General features: G+C 29.2%; 6 protein-coding genes and 1 long non-coding RNA gene across 8 annotated transcripts; all 7 read right to left on the bottom strand.

The window, feature by feature from the left end:
- Positions 1-2,198: 2,198 nt before the first annotated feature.
- LOC139089667 (uncharacterized) lies at positions 2,199-3,934 on the bottom strand. Its single transcript, XR_011544320.1, has 3 exons — positions 3,751-3,934; positions 3,527-3,694; positions 2,199-2,690 (listed from the first exon to the last, which is right to left on the bottom strand). It is a non-coding gene; the product is annotated as an uncharacterized lncRNA (long non-coding RNA).
- Positions 3,935-8,520: 4,586 nt separating this feature from the next.
- Positions 8,521-12,258, bottom strand: LOC139089677 (lipopolysaccharide-induced tumor necrosis factor-alpha factor homolog). Its single transcript, XM_070639261.1, has 4 exons — positions 11,920-12,258; positions 11,799-11,827; positions 9,873-9,994; positions 8,521-8,689 (listed from the first exon to the last, which is right to left on the bottom strand). The coding sequence occupies exons 1-4, from the start codon at positions 11,993-11,995 to the stop codon at positions 8,587-8,589; spliced, it is 330 nt and encodes a 109-aa protein (XP_070495362.1). The 5' UTR covers positions 11,996-12,258; the 3' UTR covers positions 8,521-8,586.
- An 809-nt stretch (positions 12,259-13,067) lies between these two features.
- LOC139089675 (lipopolysaccharide-induced tumor necrosis factor-alpha factor homolog) lies at positions 13,068-14,379 on the bottom strand. The gene is made up of 2 exons (XM_070639258.1): positions 14,077-14,379; positions 13,068-13,526 (listed from the first exon to the last, which is right to left on the bottom strand). Exons 1-2 carry the CDS (start codon positions 14,234-14,236, stop codon positions 13,273-13,275), a joined length of 414 nt encoding a protein of 137 aa, XP_070495359.1. The 5' UTR covers positions 14,237-14,379; the 3' UTR covers positions 13,068-13,272.
- An 820-nt stretch (positions 14,380-15,199) lies between these two features.
- LOC139089664 (cell death-inducing p53-target protein 1-like) lies at positions 15,200-15,922 on the bottom strand. Its single transcript, XM_070639249.1, has 3 exons — positions 15,676-15,922; positions 15,467-15,617; positions 15,200-15,336 (listed from the first exon to the last, which is right to left on the bottom strand). The coding sequence occupies exons 1-3, from the start codon at positions 15,869-15,871 to the stop codon at positions 15,237-15,239; spliced, it is 447 nt and encodes a 148-aa protein (XP_070495350.1). The 5' UTR covers positions 15,872-15,922; the 3' UTR covers positions 15,200-15,236.
- A 117-nt stretch (positions 15,923-16,039) lies between these two features.
- Positions 16,040-17,216, bottom strand: LOC139089665 (lipopolysaccharide-induced tumor necrosis factor-alpha factor homolog). Its single transcript, XM_070639250.1, has 4 exons — positions 16,941-17,216; positions 16,472-16,621; positions 16,287-16,322; positions 16,040-16,226 (listed from the first exon to the last, which is right to left on the bottom strand). The coding sequence occupies exons 1-4, from the start codon at positions 17,146-17,148 to the stop codon at positions 16,177-16,179; spliced, it is 444 nt and encodes a 147-aa protein (XP_070495351.1). The 5' UTR covers positions 17,149-17,216; the 3' UTR covers positions 16,040-16,176.
- Positions 17,217-19,218: 2,002 nt separating this feature from the next.
- Positions 19,219-22,176, bottom strand: LOC139089676 (zinc finger C4H2 domain-containing protein-like). 2 transcript variants are annotated; one of them, XM_070639259.1, is made up of 5 exons: positions 22,026-22,176; positions 21,764-21,935; positions 21,517-21,695; positions 21,118-21,447; positions 19,219-20,344 (listed from the first exon to the last, which is right to left on the bottom strand). In XM_070639259.1, exons 1-5 carry the CDS (start codon positions 22,082-22,084, stop codon positions 20,212-20,214), a joined length of 873 nt encoding a protein of 290 aa, XP_070495360.1. In that variant the 5' UTR covers positions 22,085-22,176; the 3' UTR covers positions 19,219-20,211. The 2 variants fall into 2 exon arrangements, with proteins under 2 accessions (XP_070495360.1, XP_070495361.1); XM_070639260.1 differs by having other exon boundaries at positions 21,142-21,447.
- Positions 22,177-23,518: 1,342 nt separating this feature from the next.
- LOC139089668 (lipopolysaccharide-induced tumor necrosis factor-alpha factor homolog) lies at positions 23,519-24,906 on the bottom strand. Its single transcript, XM_070639252.1, has 4 exons — positions 24,743-24,906; positions 24,468-24,606; positions 24,342-24,407; positions 23,519-24,283 (listed from the first exon to the last, which is right to left on the bottom strand). The coding sequence occupies exons 1-4, from the start codon at positions 24,768-24,770 to the stop codon at positions 24,256-24,258; spliced, it is 261 nt and encodes an 86-aa protein (XP_070495353.1). The 5' UTR covers positions 24,771-24,906; the 3' UTR covers positions 23,519-24,255.
- Between the last annotated feature and the right edge of the window lie 250 nt (positions 24,907-25,156).

The following is a 25,156-nucleotide window of genomic DNA, read 5'->3' as shown; positions in this document are numbered from 1 at the left end:
TTGATATCTATTATTTCTTAAATTTTGAGATATTCCTGGTTGATTTAAGGCCTCAAAAATACGTTGATGATTGCGGCAATGAATTGGTAGCTAATTTACAGTTTGCTAAGCCCTTATATTAGTTGTCATCACTTCGGGTACAGAATATACCATTGGTTGTGACACCATAGAGGATATTGATGAAATTTCAACATGATTTTTTGGTCGTGGTACCTGATTGCGGCACATTGCCTCTTCATAACTTGGAGGTAAGTCATATAAGCAGCAACGTTGATGCGATAAATTTGAATTAACTTGGAAGAGATAATTTGTGAACTAAAATATGGTTTGATTGTTTAATCAGCAGAATCTTACCCATGGCTTTATTTAAAAATCTCAAAAATTCACAATGAATGAGCTTAAGAACAGCTTGCGACGGACTAAAGAAATTGATTTTGTGTCCATTTCATATTTTTGGTTTTCAATCTATTGTTGTAATCTAACAGATCCTTGTTTCACATGTCAAGTAATTAAGCTTGTAGATGTTTTGACTTGAGTATTGAACTAGTAAATATTTTAGTAACCATTTCATTCGTTAGTTAGAGTTACTTGGCACCATAGTGACTTTTTCTTAATGATAAATCGCAAAGCTAAGAGACATGCAGTTAGGTATCCCAAATAGCATATCGTGTTCTCTAGTGCATCGCTACGTCCTACTAAGTCGGCTGCTGTGTTAACGGCAAGACGCAAAGTTGCTCTGTCAGTACCGTGACGGTTGATTTCAACCCAATTTTACGACGAAAATGCAGTTCGACGCATTGTGCTGCTTGGGTACGTGAATTACAAATAAATTTTTAATTCGTTGACTTAAAGGCTTTGTGTAGCTTTGAATTAGATGATTTATGCAGTAGTTCTTTATATTAGTCGTCAATATTACTCATGCCAACAATATATGACAAAATGCATTATCTTTCTTTATTTTATGATTATTTATTTCAAAAAGTATAAAAGCCAAAATCAAATGAATATAATAAATAATTAAATAATAACAATTAGACTTAGATTGTAACAATTTTCGAATAGTAAGATTGAATCTTTGTGTCTTATTTTTAGTAAGAGTAGGTATTGAAAAATATATTGAGAAAGATTCAAACGGTTTCAATTATTAGAGAAGTTTGTGGATTATGGAGTCGTTTGAATATTTTGTAACATCTTATTTTAAAGGTCGTAACGGAGTTGGATTCTATATTAAAGCATGAACTGGATTCCATATTACGTTCATTTTAATGGTCTAGAAGTTTCCTACTGGATCTGGTTATGTTGATTTTATTTAAACAATAGAAATTCATTCTCGTAACGTAATAAATCTTGTTTTTATGCACGGTTGTATGGATCCTTAGTGTGAACTGGAGTATATCTGGGAGTTATCTATGACATGAGTCACTGGATCTCATTTTAATGGTCATGTATCCAATTGTAGTGTTACGAAATATCCAAATGACTCCTAACATATTTGGTTACTGATAGTTTACAACACATTTCTTTTGAGAAAATCAAACCACAGCTCATGCACAACTTAACAATAACTTTTTTAATTTCCTTATTTTTCTGAATGAATAAAATTTGAGCTGCTTTACGACCTGCTTTTAAAATTGAAATATCAAAAAAGCTGTTTACATTTACACATGTTTCTTCTTTTTCTTTGTACATTCAAACTCAATACATCAATTCACACTTCACCAATGAAAATTACTTTTTTTAACTACCAAAATTTTGAACTTGAGAAAATTCACACATATTGAGAGATATACAGCAAAAGATGTATGAATTTCCTTTTAAATGCACTTTTGTATACACACTTTTGATGATTTGATAAGATGTTCATAAATTAGATCCAACCTGTGTGAACCCCCACAGGACAGTATCTTCCCCACGGGACAACCGGTATGTCAGAGCTAGATATCAACTTAACATGAACTGACATTAACTAGTTATAACGAATTTTTATCCACTCGGGTCACTTCTTTTTTTGCAATATGATACTTTAAATTTTTAACTGAGTTGTGTTACTGATATGATTTCACCATCCTGAATGGCCATCAGAACAATATATCAACGGATATAATTAACTGCTGCAGGAATCTCATTTCATCTCATGTTTGAACGTATAAAACTTTAAAATTTTGTAGTTCCGATAAGTCATAAATGAAACACGAATGTAAAATATAAATCTTTAGTTTATCAATACAAACGTTTACATTTCAAAAATGAATCTCGATCGGAACATATTGAAATGTTGGCATTAGACGCAGCCTCATCGTCGTGTTGACAACATTTCAAACATCTCAACATGTGCCGATCGGACATCTTTTTAAAAAGTTACATACACTTAATAAATTGTCACAAAAATGAAAATAAAACAATTATAATGACTTTAAGAGCTTTAGACTTTGTAAATGATTAACATGAAAGTTTTCCCGAACAGCACAACATGCTCGTTAGGGCACCCGTAAATCGCCGTATTAACGATAAGACGTGAAGTTACCCTGACGACACCGTGATGACTTGCATTGGGCCGTTCGAGTTTGATGATAGTTTTGAATGATGATGGTAGTTTTTGCGGTTGAAGATTTAACAGAATCTATAATTTCCTCGATAATTTCCAACATATCTATTGCATTTTTGGCAGTAATGTCTGATAGATCGGCAGTCTAAAAAAAAGAATGCGAGAATTAAAGATCTAAGAAAAATCATAAAATAACAAAAGCACACATCAGAAATATTTTTAAACTAAAAATAAGATTTTTGTGAATCATTTTTTATGTTTTGAGTTTTCTAATTTTTTTTCGCGGATAAAAATGATTTTCTTTTCTTTTGAGATAGCGGGAGATATCATTGCACTTGAAATTTATAATCAGCAAATGGTCATTAAATATCGACGTCATTAGATGACGTCTTTTAGAAAAAGAATAGCACAAAACAATTTAGCGATCAAAATTGTAGCTGACTTACAGAGTTCGGTTTAATCCAGCACCATACCAAAGTCATGCCGGCATGAAAATAAAACAATTATAATGATTAAATAACTTGTGTGATTTGGGATGCATTAAATTTGATTTGAGGTCAATTAAATAAAATAATGGACAACCAGACATAATTTCTAATTAACAACTAGACACACGATCGACTAATGACATATTTTACGGAACGTTCCAGAGAAAATGTCATTACCTGCTCATTAGTCGATCGTAAATCTTGTTATTAACATTATGTCAAGTTGTCCACACGTAGAAATACCGATTCTAATTTAGTTGACTCTATAAATCAGTTCCAAAATTTAATGACTTGAATTCCATATAAAATGTCTCAATTTAATCATGTTACTCTATTAAATTTAACTTCGCAATTATCTGATCTTTTCACATTTCTGGTTTCTATCAAACATCCAATCCACAGCATGCGAATGAATCATTTGGAGTAGCAAAATGTGGCAATTGGATGGGGTAAAAAATAAATAAATAAAAAAATTTGAGAATATTTAATTTACCATTTATTGTATATGGTAGCCATGCACAGAGACACATGCCAACTAAACACATTAAAAATGCTATCATATGCGTTGTCTTGGTATTTTTCACTTCTACATTAGTGGACGTTGGTGATTGACACTTAGGACAAATAATATGTGTAGATACTGCTTTAAGTTCATCATTATCTAAAAAAATTATTTAAATTTTAGATATTAAGTCAATTGAGTGCATCAATACTTACAATATATCATTTCAGCCATCTTTTCTCAGTTGCTTTTATCTTAATTTGAACTTTGCGGAATTTACTTGTTTTTATTTATTGGAAAATTAACAAAAATAGGTATTCAAAATTTTCTCCACTCAATATTTTTTTGTGCTTTACACATTCGCTCCAATGAAGATACTAAAATTGACTAGAACGAAAGTGAAATCATCATGAAGACACATGAGGAGCTGGCCTAAAAATATCATCGATTAGGATTCGTAACGCTGTTTTGGAGTAAATTTTTGTTTTGATTTTCTTTTTCGTCTGTACTGTGGGGTTTTTAAGATTTTTTGGGGAGTCTTTTTAACGTCATCAGGGATGGAAGGAAGGTTTTTAATTTAGAGACATTGTCAAGGAAGTGGGATGAGTAATTTTTTTGAAGTGCTCGGCCTATTTTTCGTTGGTCGTGCATATTAATTGTGATCTATGGCCTCCCTTAGTTTGCTTTTGAAACTAGTTATCGCTGCTAACAGCTTTCCAAAAACCGATGACCAGTGCATTACCATCTCTACGAGCCCTATCTGAGAGTTAGGAAAATCGTTAGTTACTTATGTTCAGAAAGCAATGGAGTCAAGTTCAAATGAAGTAATAAACTAGACACTTTATAGCAATTTCCACAAATGTCAAAGTTATTGCTAGATATAGGGTCGATTAATCGCAGTCTGTTCAATTCGGGAAGATTATAACCTAGCTAAAAGTGGCCACATATACTTTATTAAATTTAAATTAGAGGTTTTTACTTTGCAAAATTGAAATTATAATTTTAAGAATTTCCCCACTGGGTAAAGAAAATCTTCCTCGAGGAAATAAATTTCTGAAAGCAATTTTTTGTTAATTTTCTCATTTTTCATGCGTGAGTTTTTCTCTAAACGTATGTATGATGCTGAGTATTTTCTTTTAAATAACACGTAAATGAGAGAAAATTTTTCATTCGTCTTTCGGTCTTTTCGTTCATAAAGAAGATTTCCGGAAATTTAAATCAGATGATCATTAACGCCGATCAATGATAGAAATATTAACTCTCACAGTTTTTTTGTACGTTATTTTTCTCAATGAACTAATTTTTCTCACGAAAATTTTAAGAAAAATATATCATGGAGAGTATGAACAGCATGACATATGTTATCATAACTTAACACAACAAAATGTGAAATCTTTTTAAAAAAGAAATTGTAAATGAGATGAGTTTTGGTTTCACTTGAGAAGAAGAATTGAAAATTGAACATTTTCAGCTGATTAACATGATTTACGGTACATTTCTATTGACTGTCAGGCTAAAAATAAAGAAAATTTAAAGCGTATTTTTGAAATTTTTCAAGTTCTCTTTTGTGTCTGTAGTTAATCCCTTTTTAAGTTCAGTGTTTTAATTATTTGTAGAAAAAAGGAAGGAAACTGTAGACATTCTTGGCATTGGAGTTGAAAATAAAATATAAATTGACGGAAGAATCAACAGAGGTATTTCATTCTTTTAATTAAAACATCCTTCCAATTGCAAAAATAAATATTGATAGTTAAATAAATGAATGGTAAAATGATCACATGCTAAATTATCAGCTTTGTCTATTTTCCCACAACCTTTCATTACTTCTTCAAACAAATATTGCATTATATGTATGAGTTATTTATTTTATTTGTTCTTCCTGTCTTCCTTTTTAACTTGTGAATTTCCGTTGATCGACATAAAATAACTAATAAATTCATCATTTTTGCATTAAGAATGACACGAAAATAATGAAATTAATATTCATTTGCATGCATGAATTAATTAATTCTAAATGCAATAAGACTTATCTTATTCGTTAAGATCATCCAGATGAATTGTGATCCCTCCTTAGATGGCGCTTAAAGCTGACTCTACAACTGGCTCACATCTTTGAAGTACCAAGTACAATACTGCCTCAATTAATAGTATTTATCAAGAATCTTATAAAAGCACAGTGTAACATAAATTACCAAAAATCCAGGTCATGTCGTCTTGACTTTGGATTGAGCCTGGATTTCATCGAATCTGTCCTGAAGCCATACGCTTTCCAGAAGTTCTGTGTTTGTTCATGTGATCTTTTACAATGCCTAATTGCTGATAGATAATTAGTATAAATATCTCAATTTCAATTGTTAAACTTTTAAATTTTAAATTGAAATATTCAGTAAAATTACAGACTGTGTTATTAGTAATATGTACCAAAAAATATAAAAACACATTCTTATAATAGAGATCGGATTTCTTAAATCCTTTTAAAAATTGTTTTTAATTTGCTCGAAGTTTTTAAAAATATGCAGTAGAAATTTTGAAACCAAAACCAAGTGATTTAAGGCTACACAACTGTTCTTAATTTAAAACAGTTTTATATGCTCTGAAATAAAAAATTCATTTCTTTGCAACTTAATTGAAACCATAATCACCTACCTCACATCAAATTAAAACAGCATTGCGAAAGTTTTGTGGCGCATCACACAACACACATTGATTATGTGTTTCATCAAACTTTTAAAGTACTTCCGTGATGTCTTGACACTTTGCCTCATCTACATTAATTGCTTCATTTCTACTTGGCATGGAGTTTCCTTTGATCCACATTTTCATATTTAGTAAATCTGATTTTAAATTTTCTTTGCTTTTTAATTCATGATTGCGTATTTCGGTACCCGTTTTATCCAATCAATTTCCGATTGTGATTATCTTCATGATGTGATTTCTGAAAATTCGGAATTTTAAAAATTCAAAAGGTTGAACAAAATGTTAAAAATAAGGAATTTTAAAAATTAATGAATTTTAAACTTCATTAGAATAGTTTAATACAATAGATTAACCTTGAAAATACTTGCTAAGAAAACATAGGTAGGTGTAAGAATAAAGGTCAAACAATCCTGTAAACATAAAAAAATATCTGACGAAATTTTAAACAAAATGTTTTCTTCTCCTGCCATGCCTGAAAATTTCATTGACTGTCAAATAACAATATAATCTTATTGGTGTATTTCACAAAGACGTATTTGAAAGTGAAGAGAAATAAAAAATGTGTTTATTGATTTTTCAGCTTTCATGTTCATCATGAAAAATCTTGTTCTAATAAATTCAGTTTATGTCTTTATTTTATTACAGAACATATTGTATTTTTTTTTCAAAATAACATTAATTACATTTACATAATTAAACTTTTTTTTTACGTTTTTTAATTAATAGAAAATGGAAAACCAGCGAAAAAATAGAGAGAATTTTAAAAAAGAAATTTCCTCGATTATTTTTAACAAATTAGTAATGTCTCTTAATGTATATAACGATTATAAAATGTCAACAACTTAATGTTTTGCTAGATTCTTGAATCAGAAAGTTAAATATTTGTCATTGGGAAATACGTAAAATCGTTAAAAAGTGTGAAATCAAATTGGTCATAAATAAGACTACTAAATGAGGGTAGTTGAAAGATATTTTTTTAAATTTAAATATTTTTGGGATAATTGATGTTGCCGATATGGTGAAATTCAGAATAAGTTGACGAAGTTTCAGATAAGATGAGAGAAAAAAATACACGCGCCAATTTTTAGAATGAATATTTTTTAAAACCTTGAAACTTTCTTAAATTTATAAGTTTAATAATGAGCTAATCCTTGATATCAGCTCGATTTTAGATTCCCAATATAGTTTGTAATACAATTTAATTTTCTTAACATTGTGAAAAATCAGTAAATATCTTTAGGTAAATGTGTAAATATACTACAGCTAGATTGCTTACATCTGTGCCAATATATTTAGTAAACACAGTCCTAGTTAATAATATTCGTATTTTTTTTGTTTCTTTTGTTATTTGAGAAAGTTTAAATGAGATTTTTTTTCAATAATTAACAGGCTTTAGTTGAGTCATGCTAATTATTTTTTTGTATATATTTAAATTTTGTATAATCATCACATTGACTTTTCAGATGTTTTAAATTAAATTTCATGCTTAAACAGAAATTCATGGGAAACAATGACATCACTATTGATTAATCTTTTGTTAAAGTTTGACTAAGAGAACAAACATATTTTTAATGGAAAATGTCTCCTGCATCAAGAAACAGATTGCAAGCACTGAGGGGGCTTGAATAGTGTGAATCATTTAGGTCATTCACAAGTGACTTAAAACATTTTTTTAAACTCCCATATCTTCATTTTGAAATAAAACTTTAATACTTATTTTATATCATCCTTATTTTAAATAAAATGTTGGACTTCTTTATAAAAGATTTGTTTTCCACATCAAAAATATTTAAACTGTAACAAAATAGGAACAAGAAATTAGGAAAATGTTTAGCCGTGACCCTGCCCAATTTCACATTCTTTATGATTTTAAAATCACGTCGCGAGCATCAGGGATGTATTTAGGGGGAAAGAGGCTTAAATCTTCTATTTTTAGATTGAAATTCCTCAACTTATTAGGGCTTTTCGTGACAAAAATTACAAAACTCTAACAATTTTAGCGTACATCCTTAAAATTCTTTAATACGCCCCTGCCCTGTTTACAAGAAAATGTAATCATGAATATATTTTAAAAGTAGACTTACGGTGACAATAACGATAGAGATTTTAACGATTTTTGGCAAAACATTATGTCTATAATATTTTACAATATCCTTTCGAACGTAATAATATTTATATTCTTTTAAAAAAATGACAATGACAACAATAATAAATTTATGATAGTAACACTAAGAATTAAAGAATGACTGTAACAATGAGAAAATAGAATAAAAAAAAACAATTAAGAATAGGAGAAAGATTCACACTTTAAATGTATTAATATAAAGTATAAAAATTTCTTTATCACAGTTTTGTTAGCCACTGTAAGTTCCGAGATACATTTTACATTCCGGACAATAGTGATGCTTCCTCTTCCATGTATCTATTAAGTACACTAGACATGACAGTGGACAGCATCTATAGGAATAGAGAGAGAAAGTGAGAAAATTTTTATTAGTATATGTTTAAATTGACTGACATTAATTACAATTTTACAATGTGAACGATTGGTTATAAACATGTGGAGCTTGTGTTTTGTGTCGTTTAAAAAATTTTTTTGATGCTGTTGATTTTAAATTTTTTCTTTTAAAATACCTAGGCATAGAAACTCGATAGAAATATTTATAAAAACGCAATTATGTAGGAATTGTGCTTTGCATAAAATTGGCGACTGTTTATTTTTTACTGATGGTAATTAGAGAGGCACCAAGTTTCTAAGTCTGGAGTGTCAATCAATGACATTTTTCTCATCATATTTTCTGTTTGAAAAATTATAAGTGTGATTTATGAGTAAAGTTGTCTAACTGCTATGAAAAGTAAAAATATACAAAACGAAAGAGGATTAATGTGGAATCATTAGAATGTCTAGTCCTTCATTATTTATTTTTCCAATTAATCTACTCTAAAGTAGCATGACGTGATAAAGTCAGAAGCTTGTGTCTGATATGACTCTGGCTGTTTTCGCCAAAATTTGACTTCACAATTCCCCGCAACATATCCTGAGTGTTTTTCAAACCCACGCCCTACAATTTCCGGTCATCTGCTCCTACAAATGAATTACCGGGGTTTGTTAGAAAGCATGACGCAAAGCACATTTTAACCATTTATCTCCACTACATATAACTGTTGCCTATGCTTGATGCATCATCAAAAGAATGAATTTATATTTGATAATGCGGTAAGTTATAGGCAGTGTTAACAGTTTTTATACCAGCAATTTGTAATTTCCGGCAAAATTGAAATATAGTCACCGAAAATGGTAAGTATACTGGCAATTTCAGATCAAACTTATCATGTTTAAGTTCATCTATGTTTTGAAACTGTGTCTTGAAGATCATTAGAGTGACTGGTCAAGGAATTTTAGTATTTGCTACATAAAGTCACGGCTGGTTTCACAAACACTAAAATGATTCAGTTAGCACGAGTTGTGTCATTTGTCAGTTTATTTTGAAATTTTCTAAAACTCATTTTCATGTCACTCAAAATATTTTCTTTTTCTTCACTTACAAACCCATTAATTTTATATCCCATTATGATCGTCATCTTCATGTACAAAAGTATATTTTCAATTTGAAATAATGCACATTTTGTAAAAACTTACACAATTGTCATCATCAGAGCGGCTGCACAAAAATGCGTTTTTGAATAAGTCTCTGTATCAATGTGTGATGTGATTTGTTTGGCACATGAGGGACATTTTATTTTCATTGGATGTGGTCCTACCTTTTCATATTTTCAAGAAGAAAAATAAGAAATTAAATTATCAGTAATAATTTTCATAAAGAGAATTTACATTAAGTAAGTTATTATTAAGGAAATGTATTCTTTAATCCACATGTGAAGTGAAATGTGATTAAAGTGGTCAAAACAAAAATGACACATTTCTTTTTTTGCTTCAAGAATTGTGATAACTCGAGTTTATTTTTAGATTGTGTTTTAAAGCCTACAAAAATCTTAAGTTGGAACTGATGTAAAAAAACGTGACACTCTATACATTTTAAAAAATTTTACGACATCCTCATCATATATAAAACTCGTTACTTCTTCTTTAATTTAGATTTCAATCATGTTGGTACAGGCATATGGATGTCACACTGAGGTGGGTACCATTTCGAGTTCTACATAAGGGACACTTAGTGTAACTTTTAAAAACAGCATGGTGAAATTCTCTCATGTGTGTCGCTCGGGATGTTTAGGTTTATAAAACTTTAGAGAAGGAACTTCACTTTCTTGTCAAATTTTGTATTCAATTACTGCTACATCCATTCTATTGTAGCATAAAATAATATTTTTATTTAGAAACTAGAATAAAATCCTAACAAGCACTGTAAGAAGATATCAATTCAAGAATTTAACTATTGCACGATCTGCAAAATTGAAAATTTTATGTGATTATAATTAAATCCGAGAAAATACGTTTTAACTACATAGTTGATGGCAAGTTAATGTCCAGATGGAAACTAATGTTCTTTTGTCACTAGTAAAAATTAATCCCAAATTAACAAAATCTCTTATTTGACAAGTCTTTTCCAGGAAAATTGAGGTGAAAATAAAAGGAGCATAGTTTAAAGCGGAATGACAGAGAGTCAGAATAATAAACGACTTAAATTATTTGTCATATAAAGACAGAATTAAAATGAATATCCAAAGATAAATTTTAAAATAACAGTTTTTGATTGAGTGATTTAGGAGGATCGCATTAAAAGAATTTAAGCAGTAATTCTTTTGAAAAACTTAGCTGGTTTTAGCAGTTGTAACTATTATCTTTTAAGAGATGGTCGTTAATCTTGAATGAAATAGCTTTTACGCTTTTAAAAGTCGTTTAAAAATCAATTTAAAGTAAAATATTGCAAAAAAACAATTTTGAAGATATCTGGCAAGCCTATCAGTATCTTGAAAAAAATCAAAAATTTTATCTTTAACATTTTTTGTTTAAATTTCGTGGTATTGTTTATTCTCAATCTACAAGCAATAGAAGAATATAATGTGATTAAATTCCACGGAGTAATTTAACTAATCGCCTCGTTTTTAAACATTCTCCATTCACTGTTTTCTTTTTTCTCAATTTTCACATTTTCATTTTTTCACATAAAATTTGAAGCACATTAATTTTGTAAACAAAAGAACTTCCGATATCAATTGTTCATTCTATTTTATTTTGTACATGAATTTTTAATTTTTTTAATTTTCCAAATTGAAAATCATTTTTCACTTCTAAATTGGTTGAGACAACAAACTTAACTCAACTCTATGACAGACTAGTGACTATGATTAGAAATGTTCTTGTTGTGACTCCCTACTGAGAATTTGTCATGTAAATCAATGTTTTAGATGAAATATTATTAGAACTAAGAATAAGTTTTATAAAAAAAACTCTAGTTCTGCCTGGGGAGATTAAAATATTTTTAAATATCTCACATCAGAATTAAAAAATTTCGTCTGCGTTTCATCAGACTCAAGTTATCACATTCTTGCAAAAACGATAGTGGGCACATTTAATTGTTTAACAAAAAATTTCAATACTAACTTCAGGTGCGTGTCTTGCAATAAGTGCAGCTATATGTGTAAAAAAAAGAACAGAATAAAAAGCAGGACATTAATCACAGTAAGTTATTTCATCAATGGATTCATTGGGAATGTATCCTCACACTCTATAAAATTCCATGGTTTATCAGGTTCTTTTAATCCTTTATGTCCTTTCTGTGGATTCATAAAACTATCCATTTTTAACTTTGACTTATTTTACTGTCTCTTAACAAGTATTTAACATCCAAAATATTTCACGACTTAATTGAATTAATTATTATTCAGTTAATTATATTTCACTTGATGCTATTAATGTCAATTAACACATCTGACATCAATTTGTTTTCTGATTAAATTAATATTCTTTTTTTTTATTCAGTTTAAACACGAGTGACAAGATTTTAAAAATCTGAGAAAAATCGTAGGAGATGTTCCGTACGCGTCCAGCTCAAATAAGACAATGAAAATGTAGCGAAAAGAAAACACAAACGTTTCAGGAGAGAAAGGCAGACGGTGTATTATAATTATATTTTGTATAGTATAGTGTAGTATGCTAATTTTCTTTTTTATGTATTTCATCGCCGATGAAAAGAAGATCAAGTCAAAGAATGTGCACTGTATGGAACCCAAATGAGAAGAAATGAGAGAAACTCTTTTGACTGCTTGTTTTTCATATTCTTTTTGTGTGTACAAAAGTTGAGGGAAATTGAAGGAAAGAAAATTTTTTGAGTAAAATATTTTCTACGATATCGATGCGTTGTCTATAAATACTGACTGATCGTTGGATGGTCAAAAATAATGAGAAATTTTCGTGTAATATGGAAATAAATCTTGGTTTTAATGTGAATCTCTTAACGAGTGTAATTTATTGCTGATTAATTTTTGGAGAAAATTTAGATATATGCTTGAGCTTAGTAGTCAGTAACAGTCAATTATGATCAGTCTTGCGACTTATAGCGGGCATTGATTACAATTTGAATGTCTGCAGTTTGAAATAATCCATAATGTAACAGACCTGACTAGCATAAATAGCTTAATTGATCATAGATTCTAGGACGACGTAAAGTTGGTTTTGTGCCAGATTTGGTTCAAGTCAGTGTATCGCTAGTTTGGTGTTAGATTTTGGATTGATTGAACGATTTATGTTATTCGGAAGAAGAAATTGGTTTCATAACTTTTTGTATTTTCCCAATCAATTTCTGATTAAGCTTATTTAACAGTATTGCATGACTTTTTTGCCAATTTCTAGGTATCAAAGAACAATATAATATTTTATTTATACAATTTTTATTTATATTCAGATAACAAAAATACACACACTAAATAAAACGTAGACAAAAGCGATAAAAGTAGTGTAATTTCAATCAAACATTAACTTTAATCGTCTTTTCGTATCTTATCACTTCCCATTTACCGGAATATATGTAGATAAAAAGATTTACTTTTAAAACATTTCACATAAAAGTATTTCGATTTTATTTATGCATTCCAACGAATTGACCACAGTTTGGACATTCATGTCGTTGTCCTTGGCAGCTACTAACGCAATATGGAATGAAGCAACATCCCAAACTGCATCCGACCAAGCATATACCTAATGCAAATAAGTGAGTTTTTGTCGTTGCTTCGTCCTTTACTCGTGTTGTTATGTTTGCTCTACAATTTGGACATGTCATGGGCTGTGGATCAGGACCCAAATGAACTGATGACTGTATGATGACTGTCGTCGCTAAAATAAATTTAAACATATTTTGTAAGTCAAATATTTTAGATAAAATCATCTCAAAATATGTTGTAGTGCAAATCATTTCTGATGGGGAATTTCTAAAATATGTGGTCGAGTGATTACTATAACATGACCATGCACTTTTTCTGATTCATTAGATTAATATCAAGGAGTATAAAACGTATTCACATCAGTTTCATGTTTTTTCAGTAACTTATGCAGTTCTACATGCGCATTCTTGATTTATGAAATGTTTCTAATATGTATAAAGCTTTGCAAAGTTTAAATAGATATTGTATTCTAGATAACCACTATTAATTATTAAAGCCAAAGGTCAAAGTCGATGAGTTCAATGTAATTCACTTCACTAAAATTTTAACTAATTTTAAGACGACTGTAGTGGTCGGGGGGTCAAGTTCACTCTAGTTGACTTGAAATCGATTGAAATTTTGACCACTACTTAGCCTCACTGACTTCGACCTCTGATTTTTGTAAGTTTCAATACTTTATAGGAATATTTGAAGAAGCTCAAAAAAATATAACAATAACTTACGTTGTGTGGTAATTGGTGGCGGTCCATATTGTGGATATGATGTTGGCGCAGGCATTGCGCCTGGTGGTGGTCCAAATTGTTGTTGACTCTGATTTGGATATGGTGGCTGTCCTTGCGTTGGATATGGTGGTTGGCTCATTGCTGGATTTTTCAGTTCCATAGACAAAATTAATTATTTCTTCGTAAATCAGAAAAGATCAAGATAAGATTGCAATGGAAATTGTCGTGCAAATTATTGGTAAAATGTCAACAGTAAACTTTACTGGCTGAAATTTACACACAAACTGAAATATTCCAATGGAATATGGTTAGATTATATTTCGTTTTTTTTACATTCACTATCTGCAATTAATAGAGACGTAAATAAAAACTGTGATAGGGAATCGTCACTTAAATAAAATATACGATAAGCCTTCAAATATAGTTGGTGATTCACGAAGTCATGAATTTGACGTACATTTAATTGCTTCTTGAGTAAACAACGTCATTCTTTGGGTCAGTTCCCGAGCGACGCTATTGAGCTTTTAAGGCTCTATTACACTTCTTTTATTAACACCAAATGGAAGCCAATACAGAAAAATTGTGATCTACGTGCGCGCTTAGACGTCTAAAGCTGGCTCTTCTGCTGGCTTCCGTTTGCCAGTTACCAATAGCTTTCTCAATAGTTTCTCTATCATTGTCTATGGACGTCACACCAAAGGGGGTTTCCATTTGGTGTTAATAAAAAAGGTTTAGCGGAGCCTTGAAAGCTGTAAGGCGAAGATTTCTTAATTTGTGTTGCTCGGGACTCTAATTTCATAACGCTGTTAGAAAGGTAAAGGGGGTAAGGTGGTCATGCTACATAATAAGTGAATGGTTCCTTTAACATTTTGTTATCTTTCTGAAAAGTATTGATTTAAAGATGTTGGCAAATATTTTTGTTTATTATTTTTAGTTTTATTTAATTAAAAAATGTTCTTTTTATCTATGCATAACAATTCAAAGTTCAAAATATAATCAAATCATATTAAAGTTAAATCCCAATTTACACTCAAAGTGTATATTTTTAATGAAGTTATCAAAATCTTATCAAATGTAAAATTAATAAATGTTGTTCAAAGACGTATATAATAATACTCAAGAGTTTCAATGAGTCAGTCTCTTTTTTTATTTCATCATTTTCAATCACTTCCAATAAATGTGTTACAGTTTGGACATGTATGAACAGTTTTTTGACAGCACCCACCGCATACATATGGCATAATTGCACATGGCCAAAGACTAAATATAAAAATATAAAAAAATGATATTTGCGATCGTTAACATGTCATCAAGCAATTATAAATATTTATAAGATTTAATGCCTTTTTATTATGTGATAAGGAAATTTATAATGAAAATTCGAACTTACCCCACCAAACAAAGACCTAATGCACAGCAATGCGTTCGCAGTGATATCTCATTTTTTACTGATGTTGTTATCAATGCATAGCAATATGGACAGGACATGGCTACTGGAAGTGGACCCAGTAATGGAGTGACTCCAACAACAACTCTAGTTGCTAATATCAAATTAAACTTGTAAATTTTCGGTATTTTTCTTTATTTATTTTTACTTACTTGGTTGCTGAGTAACGACCGTAAATTGAGGAACTGTATGGAAATTATTTGGAGGAGGAGCAATTACTGTTGGTTGTGGATAACCTTGGGGATATCCTTGTGGATAACCTGGCGGATATGGTTGAGCATTCTGTGGTGGCTGGCTCTGAAAATTCGAATGATCATCATAAGATGGTGGTTGATTTGGTGCAGCCATTGATTAAATTATAAATTTCTTTCACAACAGCCAAAAACTTACTGAATACGAAATTCAATAAAATGGAATTTCGATTTATTTCCACGATGTGAAATGTATTGGTGAGTCTTAATCCCTGTTTTTGATAAAATGATAAGATACTAGATAACAAAATGAACAAAAACAGAATTACATTAGGATAATATTAGTGGATATCACTTTTATTTATTTATAAATTTAAAAAAAAATTTGACATCAAATTTAAGAATATTCTCGGTGAATAAATAGATATGTCTTAAGAATACTGATCACATTGGTTGTCCTTTTTATCCATGATATGTTCCTAGATATGCGTTACATGATGGACAAAGATGATCTGTAAAATTAAATTAAATAATGGTAAGATCTTTAAAAATAGAAGTAATCATATACATACTAGCATTCTTGCATGAGTCGATGGCATAAGGAAGCCCTGTAAATTAATTAAAATTTAGTTGATTAGAAAATTTCCAAAATTGTGAAATATCTTCAATCGAAAACTTTTGTTATCGTTGAATGTTTTGATAAATTGGCGTAGACACAAAACTAGATAATAATTAATACAAACAAAATGTTACTTACAAAAACATGGCCAAATGAGAAGACAAAGAAGACCAGCCATCAAATGAGTTTTGGTCGATGATTCGTAATCAATGCGAGTTGTTACCATTTGTCCACAGCTTGGACACGTTATCACTTTGGGATCAGGACCATATATGGTATTTGCGATTACTATTATTAAGGATAGATGATAATTAAATTGGAATATTTAATATTTTTCAATTTTTAAGAAGTCAACCTTAATAGTTATAACTCATGCTCATGAGAGCTTGCTCATGAGTGTGGCTCTTGGCTTAGTGCCCTTGAGAACACGCTCTTAGCCAGCTAGTGCAATTTAGAATTATCAACAACTTTAAGTAAAGATGTCTTCATCATTACATTTTCTATTGCATTGCACTACAATTACAGAAATTTCTGTAATCACTTAAAGTTCATGTAAGTTTACTGCGGCACTTAAGATTAATTTCATTATTTATTAATAGTTACTAACTTGTGACAACTGGAGCTCCTGGTTGTCCTGGATAGAACTGATGTTGGTGCTGACCTTGAGCTGTAAAACTTTGATCATAAGCTGGAGGTGGTTGCTGGAATCCAGGTTGTGGTTGGAAGCCATAGCTTTGTCCACCTATTTGAGTGGGTTGTGCACTATTAGTTTGATTATTTAGTGGCTGATTTGCTTGATTATTTTTTTCCGACATATTTGGTCACGTAATTATTTTCTTCACGTCTATTCTGCGACAATTTTTATATCGAAATGAGAGTGAAAAAACAAGTGTTTTATTTACTTTGTTCTTTATCAACAACATTGCATGTGTGTTGAATTATCTATGAGTATAATGAAATATAAATGAATATTAAAAGTCCCCAAATTACATTCACACATGCAAGCTTGACTTTGTAGTGTGAACCGTTTGCATGCATTTTTATGATATGTGCTACAATTTACTTATTGATTTAAAATTTAAAATTAAGAAATAATTGAAAAATTGCTAATTTTCAAAAAAGATTTGTCTTGATTTTCTAAAAAATTTCATTTTAAAACTGCTTTTAACCATTATAATCTCAACACCACAGTGTAGATTTGAAAAATGTTTACGTTATTTCCTTGTTAATTTGTTCATTTGTGATGTCACTAATTTAGTTCTCTGTTTTCAATTCTGCACGTTTTCATTGTTTACGTTAAAAAATAATTTACAATAATTTTTAACAAAATCTTCTTCAATTCATCCTTTTTTCTTAAGACAGTAATTGCTAAGAAAATCGTTTCCTGAATGTTTATATCACAAATTGTTTATAAGAAGTAAACGATGACGTTATAATTGATGAGTCTTATTGTATTTTCTTTTCTACTACTCGTTTTTATTACGAAATATATGAAGAAAAGCTCACACCATATGTACTTTTCTTTTTGAATTTTTAAGGTATTTAGTCAATTTTATTTTTAAGTGAGATCATCATTTGAAGGATGTTGATGGCATATGAAAAATGGACTGATTGACATTGCATACCATTACATACTTTGAACTTATTTCGGAAATCTTGAATGTAATTCTTTTAAAATTTTCAAAGAATTCTTTCAACTCATTTGTTTGGAATGTTTGAATTGATTCAAAAAAAAAAAATTTAAAAATTGATTCCAAAAGTTTTAACAAATTCAAAAAGTTTTAATTATTTTCCATGATTTACTTATGTTAGGTTTATTTCGACATAATCATCTCAAGTACCTCATAAATGATTTAATAATTTTATTAAATTAATGCAATTCATATTGTACGAGAAGTGAATCATTTTCTTTGAATAGGTTTACATTCTGATTGTAACATTAACTAGTAACTGTAATGATGATATTTTTATTTTTAGACTTTTCTATTGTTTTAAACAAATTTCAAATATGCCTATAAACATAGATAGCTAATTAATAAACAATGAAATTAAAAAAAGATTTAAACACATAAAACATTTTAAGTATTTTTTTGGGTAGGTATAAATTCTGATTAATCTTTTAATAGCTTTTAATTAACAATATACAAATTTTAACTTTTAAAATCGCTATTTTGAATAGTCAAATTGTCAAAACTCAAAAATACTAATTTTAAAACAAAAGTGACACATGAAATATTTCTGCACTTATTTTTCACCGTGAAAAAGTTGTTTGAATATTTGTTATGACATTTTAATGTCTAAACCCGTCTAAACATTTCTAAATTATTTTATTTATCCCTTACTTAATTTCTTGGAATTTATTAAGGGAGATAGACTTAAATAAAGATAACAAATGAAACAAATTTATTAAGATTAGTAAGAATTTATAATAAATAAAAGCCCACGAATTAAGGAAACGGGAAATTTTTATGAACATTTAATTTTTTTACGCTGACCATGTGAATCACTTATTTAAATGTGATTTAAACAATTTTAAAAGATAATGAATATTTAAGAAGGAGTTTAATTGCTTATTCGTGAAGAAAGAAAGATTGACTACAACAAACTTGTCGATGATTATTGAATTCCTAAAAATGATTTAAATCTTGAACAGCTCAATTTGTTCCATTGAATACATTATGTCACCGTATTAATAGAAAGAAACGAAGCTGTCTTGTTAATATTTAAAACTGTCAAATTTACAAACACCAAAAAGTATATTTTATGCCAGAACCAGTCAACTGTTCAAAACAGTCAGTTTGCAGTAAAAGTCAGTATGAATAGATCCTGAAATAAATTGATTGCAAAAATAATCAAATAGTTTTCAGTTTATTTAAAGACTCTGATTAAGTTATTAAATTTTTTATTGTTCCTTATTTCTTGTTTACTTAAGTACTCTAATTATTATTCTTGTTATTTTATTACATATTTTATGTGAGATAAATAATCTCATAAGTTAATTGCAATTCTTTGTTTTCAATAGTAAAAATGCATGTCTGCCATGTGGTGTAAATGGAAAATACACAATCATTTAATAAATGCGTTTTAATGATCGCAGATTGAACTTTCAATTCTTAAATTCTCATTTTACGTTCGCACATTTGCTATTTTTGAAATTATTATGTTGATCGTACACAAAAGAACAGTCAAATTGTAAAATTTTGTTCCATCAAGGAGTTTTTATAAGAAAAAGTTTCGTCGATCATATTTCGCATACCTTAATTTTAATAAAAAAGAATTTCTTACATCTTATCTAATTCTATCATTCATTAAAAAATTCCTAAAATTCAAATTTCAAATCATATTTTACAAAACAATATTTATTTTGAAATTTATCAATTTATCATTCAGAAGTTGTAAATCCGAGCGACGAAAATGTATACGTAATTGCAATTAAATTTTATATCTAATAATACTTTAGTTCTCTGTCATGATATTTGTTAAATCAAAAAACGACAACTAATTTGGCCATTTAGAGCTTAATTCTTTTTATAATTAATTGAAAAATTATTTCGACAGTCAACTCAAAATTAAATACTTTTCCAGGATATATTTGGATTTTTAGTCCATGTATTTTAACTAGAAATTCAAATTCACTAGTGTTGTCATGCTTTATAATGAGAAAAATCCAGATCTCAAAGTCGACTCAGATTATGTATGAAAAAGTCGACTTTATGTAAAATTCGAGTTCTGGAATAATCTTTCTATTGTCTTGAATGATAAAAGATTAATATAAAATATCCTAAAAATGTTTGTAAATCACCTTATAAAATAATTAAGTAATAAATACATTTAAAATCCACTTTATTTATGATTTCTGCATATTCAATCCTTACTCCTTAATGTTCCTTCTTTTTTGGCTTCTTTGGATTACGTGATCGACTCTTTGCCTTACACAATGGACAAATTGGTGCATTACGATGAATTTGTTGATGACATGATAGACAACTTTTCATTGGTGGTGGTTGTTGTCTGTAAAAAAGAAATATGATAGTGATTTGAATGAACTATACTGTTATTAACAAGAAATCTCATTTCATGCATGAAATATCAAATTTAATTAGGTATTATAAATAAATGATAAGTTAATGAATGAAGCGCATTTATTTTGTGAAGAATTTTTAATTAACACCAAATGGAAGCCACCTGTTTTTAGTTGCCGTATGGTCGCAGAGTCTCTAAAACTCCATGGCGTAAGTCTCCGCATTGTGTTGCTTTGAGATTTTTCAATTTTTCTGGATCATTTGAAATTATTAATTTTGTTCAAAGAATTTTAACCTCGATTGATACACAATATAATGTTATTTTTATGGCAGCCAAACGTACAGTACAGTCAGAATTGAAGGGATTCCGTTTGACAGTGACAGGTCTAAAATGACGAAAAAGAGGCCTTACTGACACCAATAAAGTGTCAAATTTCTGTGCAAAACGTTCAATTTATTTCAGATCTCGAAGTCGACTCAGATTTTGTATGAAAAATCGACTCACGTTGACTGGAGTTCATATAAAATTCTCAGTCATGAAGACTAAATTTCCTGCTATTCTGGACTGTTAATAACAATTTCTTCATTCAACAATTCCCCCTATACAAATCAAGTTCTTTTTCTTCTTCAAGATTTATGACCGAGCAAAACACAATAAGAAACGCAAATCGTAACGAAATAATAAATGAAAACTGATATGTAAATGGAAATGAAACTAATAAATGCAAAAGAATAATGAAATAATAAAACAAAAGAAAATACCTCAATGAGACATTGAAATCAGACCTGAAAGTTGGATGCATTCCGAGTGATGGTGCTGATTGTTGTATACGATTAACTGGATTTGATATTTCATTCTGTTTATTTGTCATTCCTCTTAAGCCTTGGCCGACTGATGATGGTGGAGCTGGTGGTAGAAATCCGTGTGTTGGGTTCAATGGAGTAATGTGAGGATTATCATTGGGCGGCAAGGGAAGATGAGCAGCATTTGCGGAATTCGATGTAAGTGCTGAAACTGGAGTTGGCCGTGTGAAGCTTGCTGATGGTGTCGTAATTTTATTTGAATAATAGTTTGTGTGTTGTTGGAAGCGCCTGAAAAAAATTTAAATAATTTTTTAAAATTTCTATACATGAACAAACGGGAAACCTTAAAATACTTACTCTGGTGGAATAATTGAACCTTCCTCTTCATGTAATTCAGGCAATTTTTCTAATCCCAAATATTCACGTCTCATTGTATCAATTTCAGTTTTGAGTGGAACATATTCCTCATGAAATCGATTAGCCATGCCTACTGATCTCTGTCTATTTTCTTCTGCTTGTTTGATGACAGTTTCCATCTGTCGTTAAACAATACAAAAAAATTAGATAAATATTTATAAGTGTAAAATCGTTTTTAAATTCTTACGGCATTTATATCGGCATGAATTTGTCGAAGTTCCTCAACATGACTCATTTTTTCTTGCATCAATAATTCTAATTCTCGACGATACTCTCCCAGACATTTTTCTTCGGCATCTGAATTCTCAACTTGATTTACTATTCGCAATTTTAACTTTTCAAGTTGAATTGTCTTCATTCTAGTGATTAGTAGTTTAAAAATTATTATAATTAATACTATGCTGCACTTAGGATGCATTAAATTGCACAAATATTTATAATTTTCTTACCGAATATCTTTCATGATTTCAAGTTTTGCAAAAATTGTCCTTTCTTCAACAGATGTCATTTCAATATTAACAAATTATTATTGATTGTTTTATAAAATGACTTTTTAATAAATTATTTTCACTTTTTCGACTTTTTTAATTCAATTTTTTAATTTTTAAAAAATTTTGTTTTCACTCTGAAAAGATTTACTCACAAGGGGTAGGAATTTACTTTTTTTTCTTATAAAAACACAACACAAATACAAAATGACGGACACATAGAAAAAAAATAATTAATTTAATTTATGTGTTTTTTTAATTTATTATTTTTATGTGAATGTCAAACTTTCTCCTCAACAAAATTAAAAATTTTAATAATTTAATTGAAAATTAATAAATTATTTTAAAAAGATTTTAAATTCTTCAAAAAATAACGGTTAAATTTATTTTTAATATTTTAAAATTGTGCTTTTATTTCAAATTTTATTTATTCGTTAAGATTTTTTCTGCCTTTTCACTTGAATCAAATAACGAAAATTATAAATGAAAGTGAAATCTCAGTCAAATGAAACTGTTTATTTTAATTTACTACTTTTGCTTAGAATTACTTTCTATTTCAATTTTCAGAATAATCAAAAATACCTTTAAATTTGAAAAATGCAATTTAATTAACTTTATTTCACGTTTATCTTTATTAAATTAACAACTTTTTGGATTGTGCAGGGCAAATTATTTGACATTATTAAGTGCAAAAGTAGATAAATTGCTCTCGATTTTTAAGAAATTTTATTTCTAAAGGCAAAGAGCATGCATTCTTGCACTATGGTACCACAAAGCGATCTCTTCCTGTTATGGTGATAATTAGCAACAAACATATTAAATTTGCACAGACGCTCCCAGTGATTCATAGTATGTAAACATCCCTATAACATTCGTGAAGAACAACATTATCAGATCATTTAATTTTTAATGGCGTTAGAAATATAACATAGAAAAAGTAATTACGTATATGTATGACCTGACTGTAACTACAATATGAGTCATAACAACAACAATAACATTACTGTAACAAGTGTTTGAATACAATACAAAAACGTACACTAGAGTTTTTCCTTCTACGTCACAACTCTTAATCATCTTAATAGGAATTTTTTGCTTAATCTGGATTATCACGTGTTAAAGATCGTTGGATGGTGAAATAACTGGAAAAAAATTATTGAAAATTATTGAATTTTTTTCAGTTATTTCACCATCCGACGATCTTTAACACGTGATAATCTGGAAAAAAAATTATTGAAGATTATTGAATTTTTTTCAAATATTTCACCATCCGACGATCTTTAAAAAAATTCTATAAATTTTTTTCCAGTTATTTCACCATCCTACGATCTTTAACGTTCTAATCTTTAAAGTTTAGAATTTAAGAGGGTGGGGGTGTAGGGGTCAACTTAAAAGAATTTTAATTTTTTAAACTATTTAAAATATTTTTTATTACGATTTAAAATTCATATTCATAATGTTTATATATAATTTGTAATTTTATTAAAATAGTAAGGCATATTCTGTACAGTAAAATACGTTATCAGTAATCAGCTCATATGCTATTATTGGGTTCCCTTATAACAATTATATGACTTGTTCAATGCTTTTATGGAAATATATGTAACGTGCTTTTCAATATAGTAATTTGTAGCACTACATTATAATAATAAGCAAAAGCAGTGGGTGAATGAACAATTGACATTTTCATTACTTGTATGATTTTATCGATCAATGGATTGACTTGACATAAGCATATCAAAGAGGAAGTGTAAAGTTTAGCTGATGATTGATTAAATTTCCCCAAAAATGTATGAAAAACCTTTAAAATTTACAGTTAAAAATAAAATTCTCCAGCAAAGAACAATCTTGCCATTCACATCATTTTCTAAGAAAAAGTACTAATTTTTCTCAAGTATATACTTTTTATCTATAAAAACAAACATTTTACTCTGATAGCGATTGTTAATTGCACTTGAAGTGTGAGCTACACTCGCTTATTTAACACTAATATACCGGCAATTATTTAACTTGCTTTATCATTGAAGTACGATGAGTCACTTAATAGAAATAGTCTATTTAATCACCCACCCGGTGCTTTTCAAACTAAATTACAATTTTTTGCAGAACTCGATCAACACTTTCAATACTTTATAATTCTTTCGTGGTCCTTAAGTCTACCTGATTAATTAAAATGATGTTACGCAAATCTTTACTTGTATGTTCCCAAATATGCGTTGCTGTAAAATGAAAAAGTGTTAAAAATAGGAAAGTATAGACATATTGCATTTTTCATACCAATTTGGGCAGTAATGATTCGCATTACGGCAACTATCTGTGCAGTATGGAATGCATACGCATGGCCTAAAAATTGAGAAAATTTTAAAATTTTGTATTTCTTAATATCAACAACCACAAACATACCAGCAAATGAAAAGACACAAAATTAAGGCAATTATGTGTGTTTTTCCGGATGCCTCACGTTCTACGCGAGTAGATACTGTTGCGTGACATGATGGGCAAACTAATCGAGTCGAACCAGGACCGACTGAAACTGTTGATTCTATAAAAACAGACGTCAAAAAACAATAATTTTTAATAGATTAGATAAGAAGGCAATTAACAATGAACATTGAAGGAAACGAAGTGTTGAAACTTTAGATATCACACAGTTTTAGAAATTTCACAAGAATACTTACGTTGAATGATGACTGTTGGTTGTTGCATTTTCTTTAATTTAACTTTTGAAAAATAAAATTTAAAATAATTTTCTTTTTTAAGAAATAATTTCTTTTAATAAAGCTACTAAGTACGTTAAGACTCGTTGCACTTGTGTCGAGTGTTGATATCCGAATGAGAATAATTGCGGTTTGCGAGAGTAGATTTTATTGAGAAAATGTGAGCTTAAATAGAAAGAGATAGAAAATATTATTTTACTTTAAACTGCCGTATTTTGGATATTACTACAATATCTTATCAAACTCACTATACCATTCTTGTAGCAGTTTCAAATTCGTACAAGTCGTTACAGAAATTGTAAAAATAAATCCTTTTTAAAGTTTTTGTGAGTTCACAGTTCCATGAGTTTTGTAAGTAAATATGTATGAAGTTGA

Source organism: Chironomus tepperi, unplaced genomic scaffold (genome assembly GCF_022539635.2).
Source record: "Chironomus tepperi strain 1889 unplaced genomic scaffold, CSIRO-AGI_Ctep_v1 contig_191, whole genome shotgun sequence".
Classification (NCBI taxonomy): domain Eukaryota; kingdom Metazoa; phylum Arthropoda; class Insecta; order Diptera; family Chironomidae; genus Chironomus; species Chironomus tepperi.
Note: the sequence above shows the minus strand (reverse complement) of the source record. Positions and strands in the feature narration are given on the sequence as shown.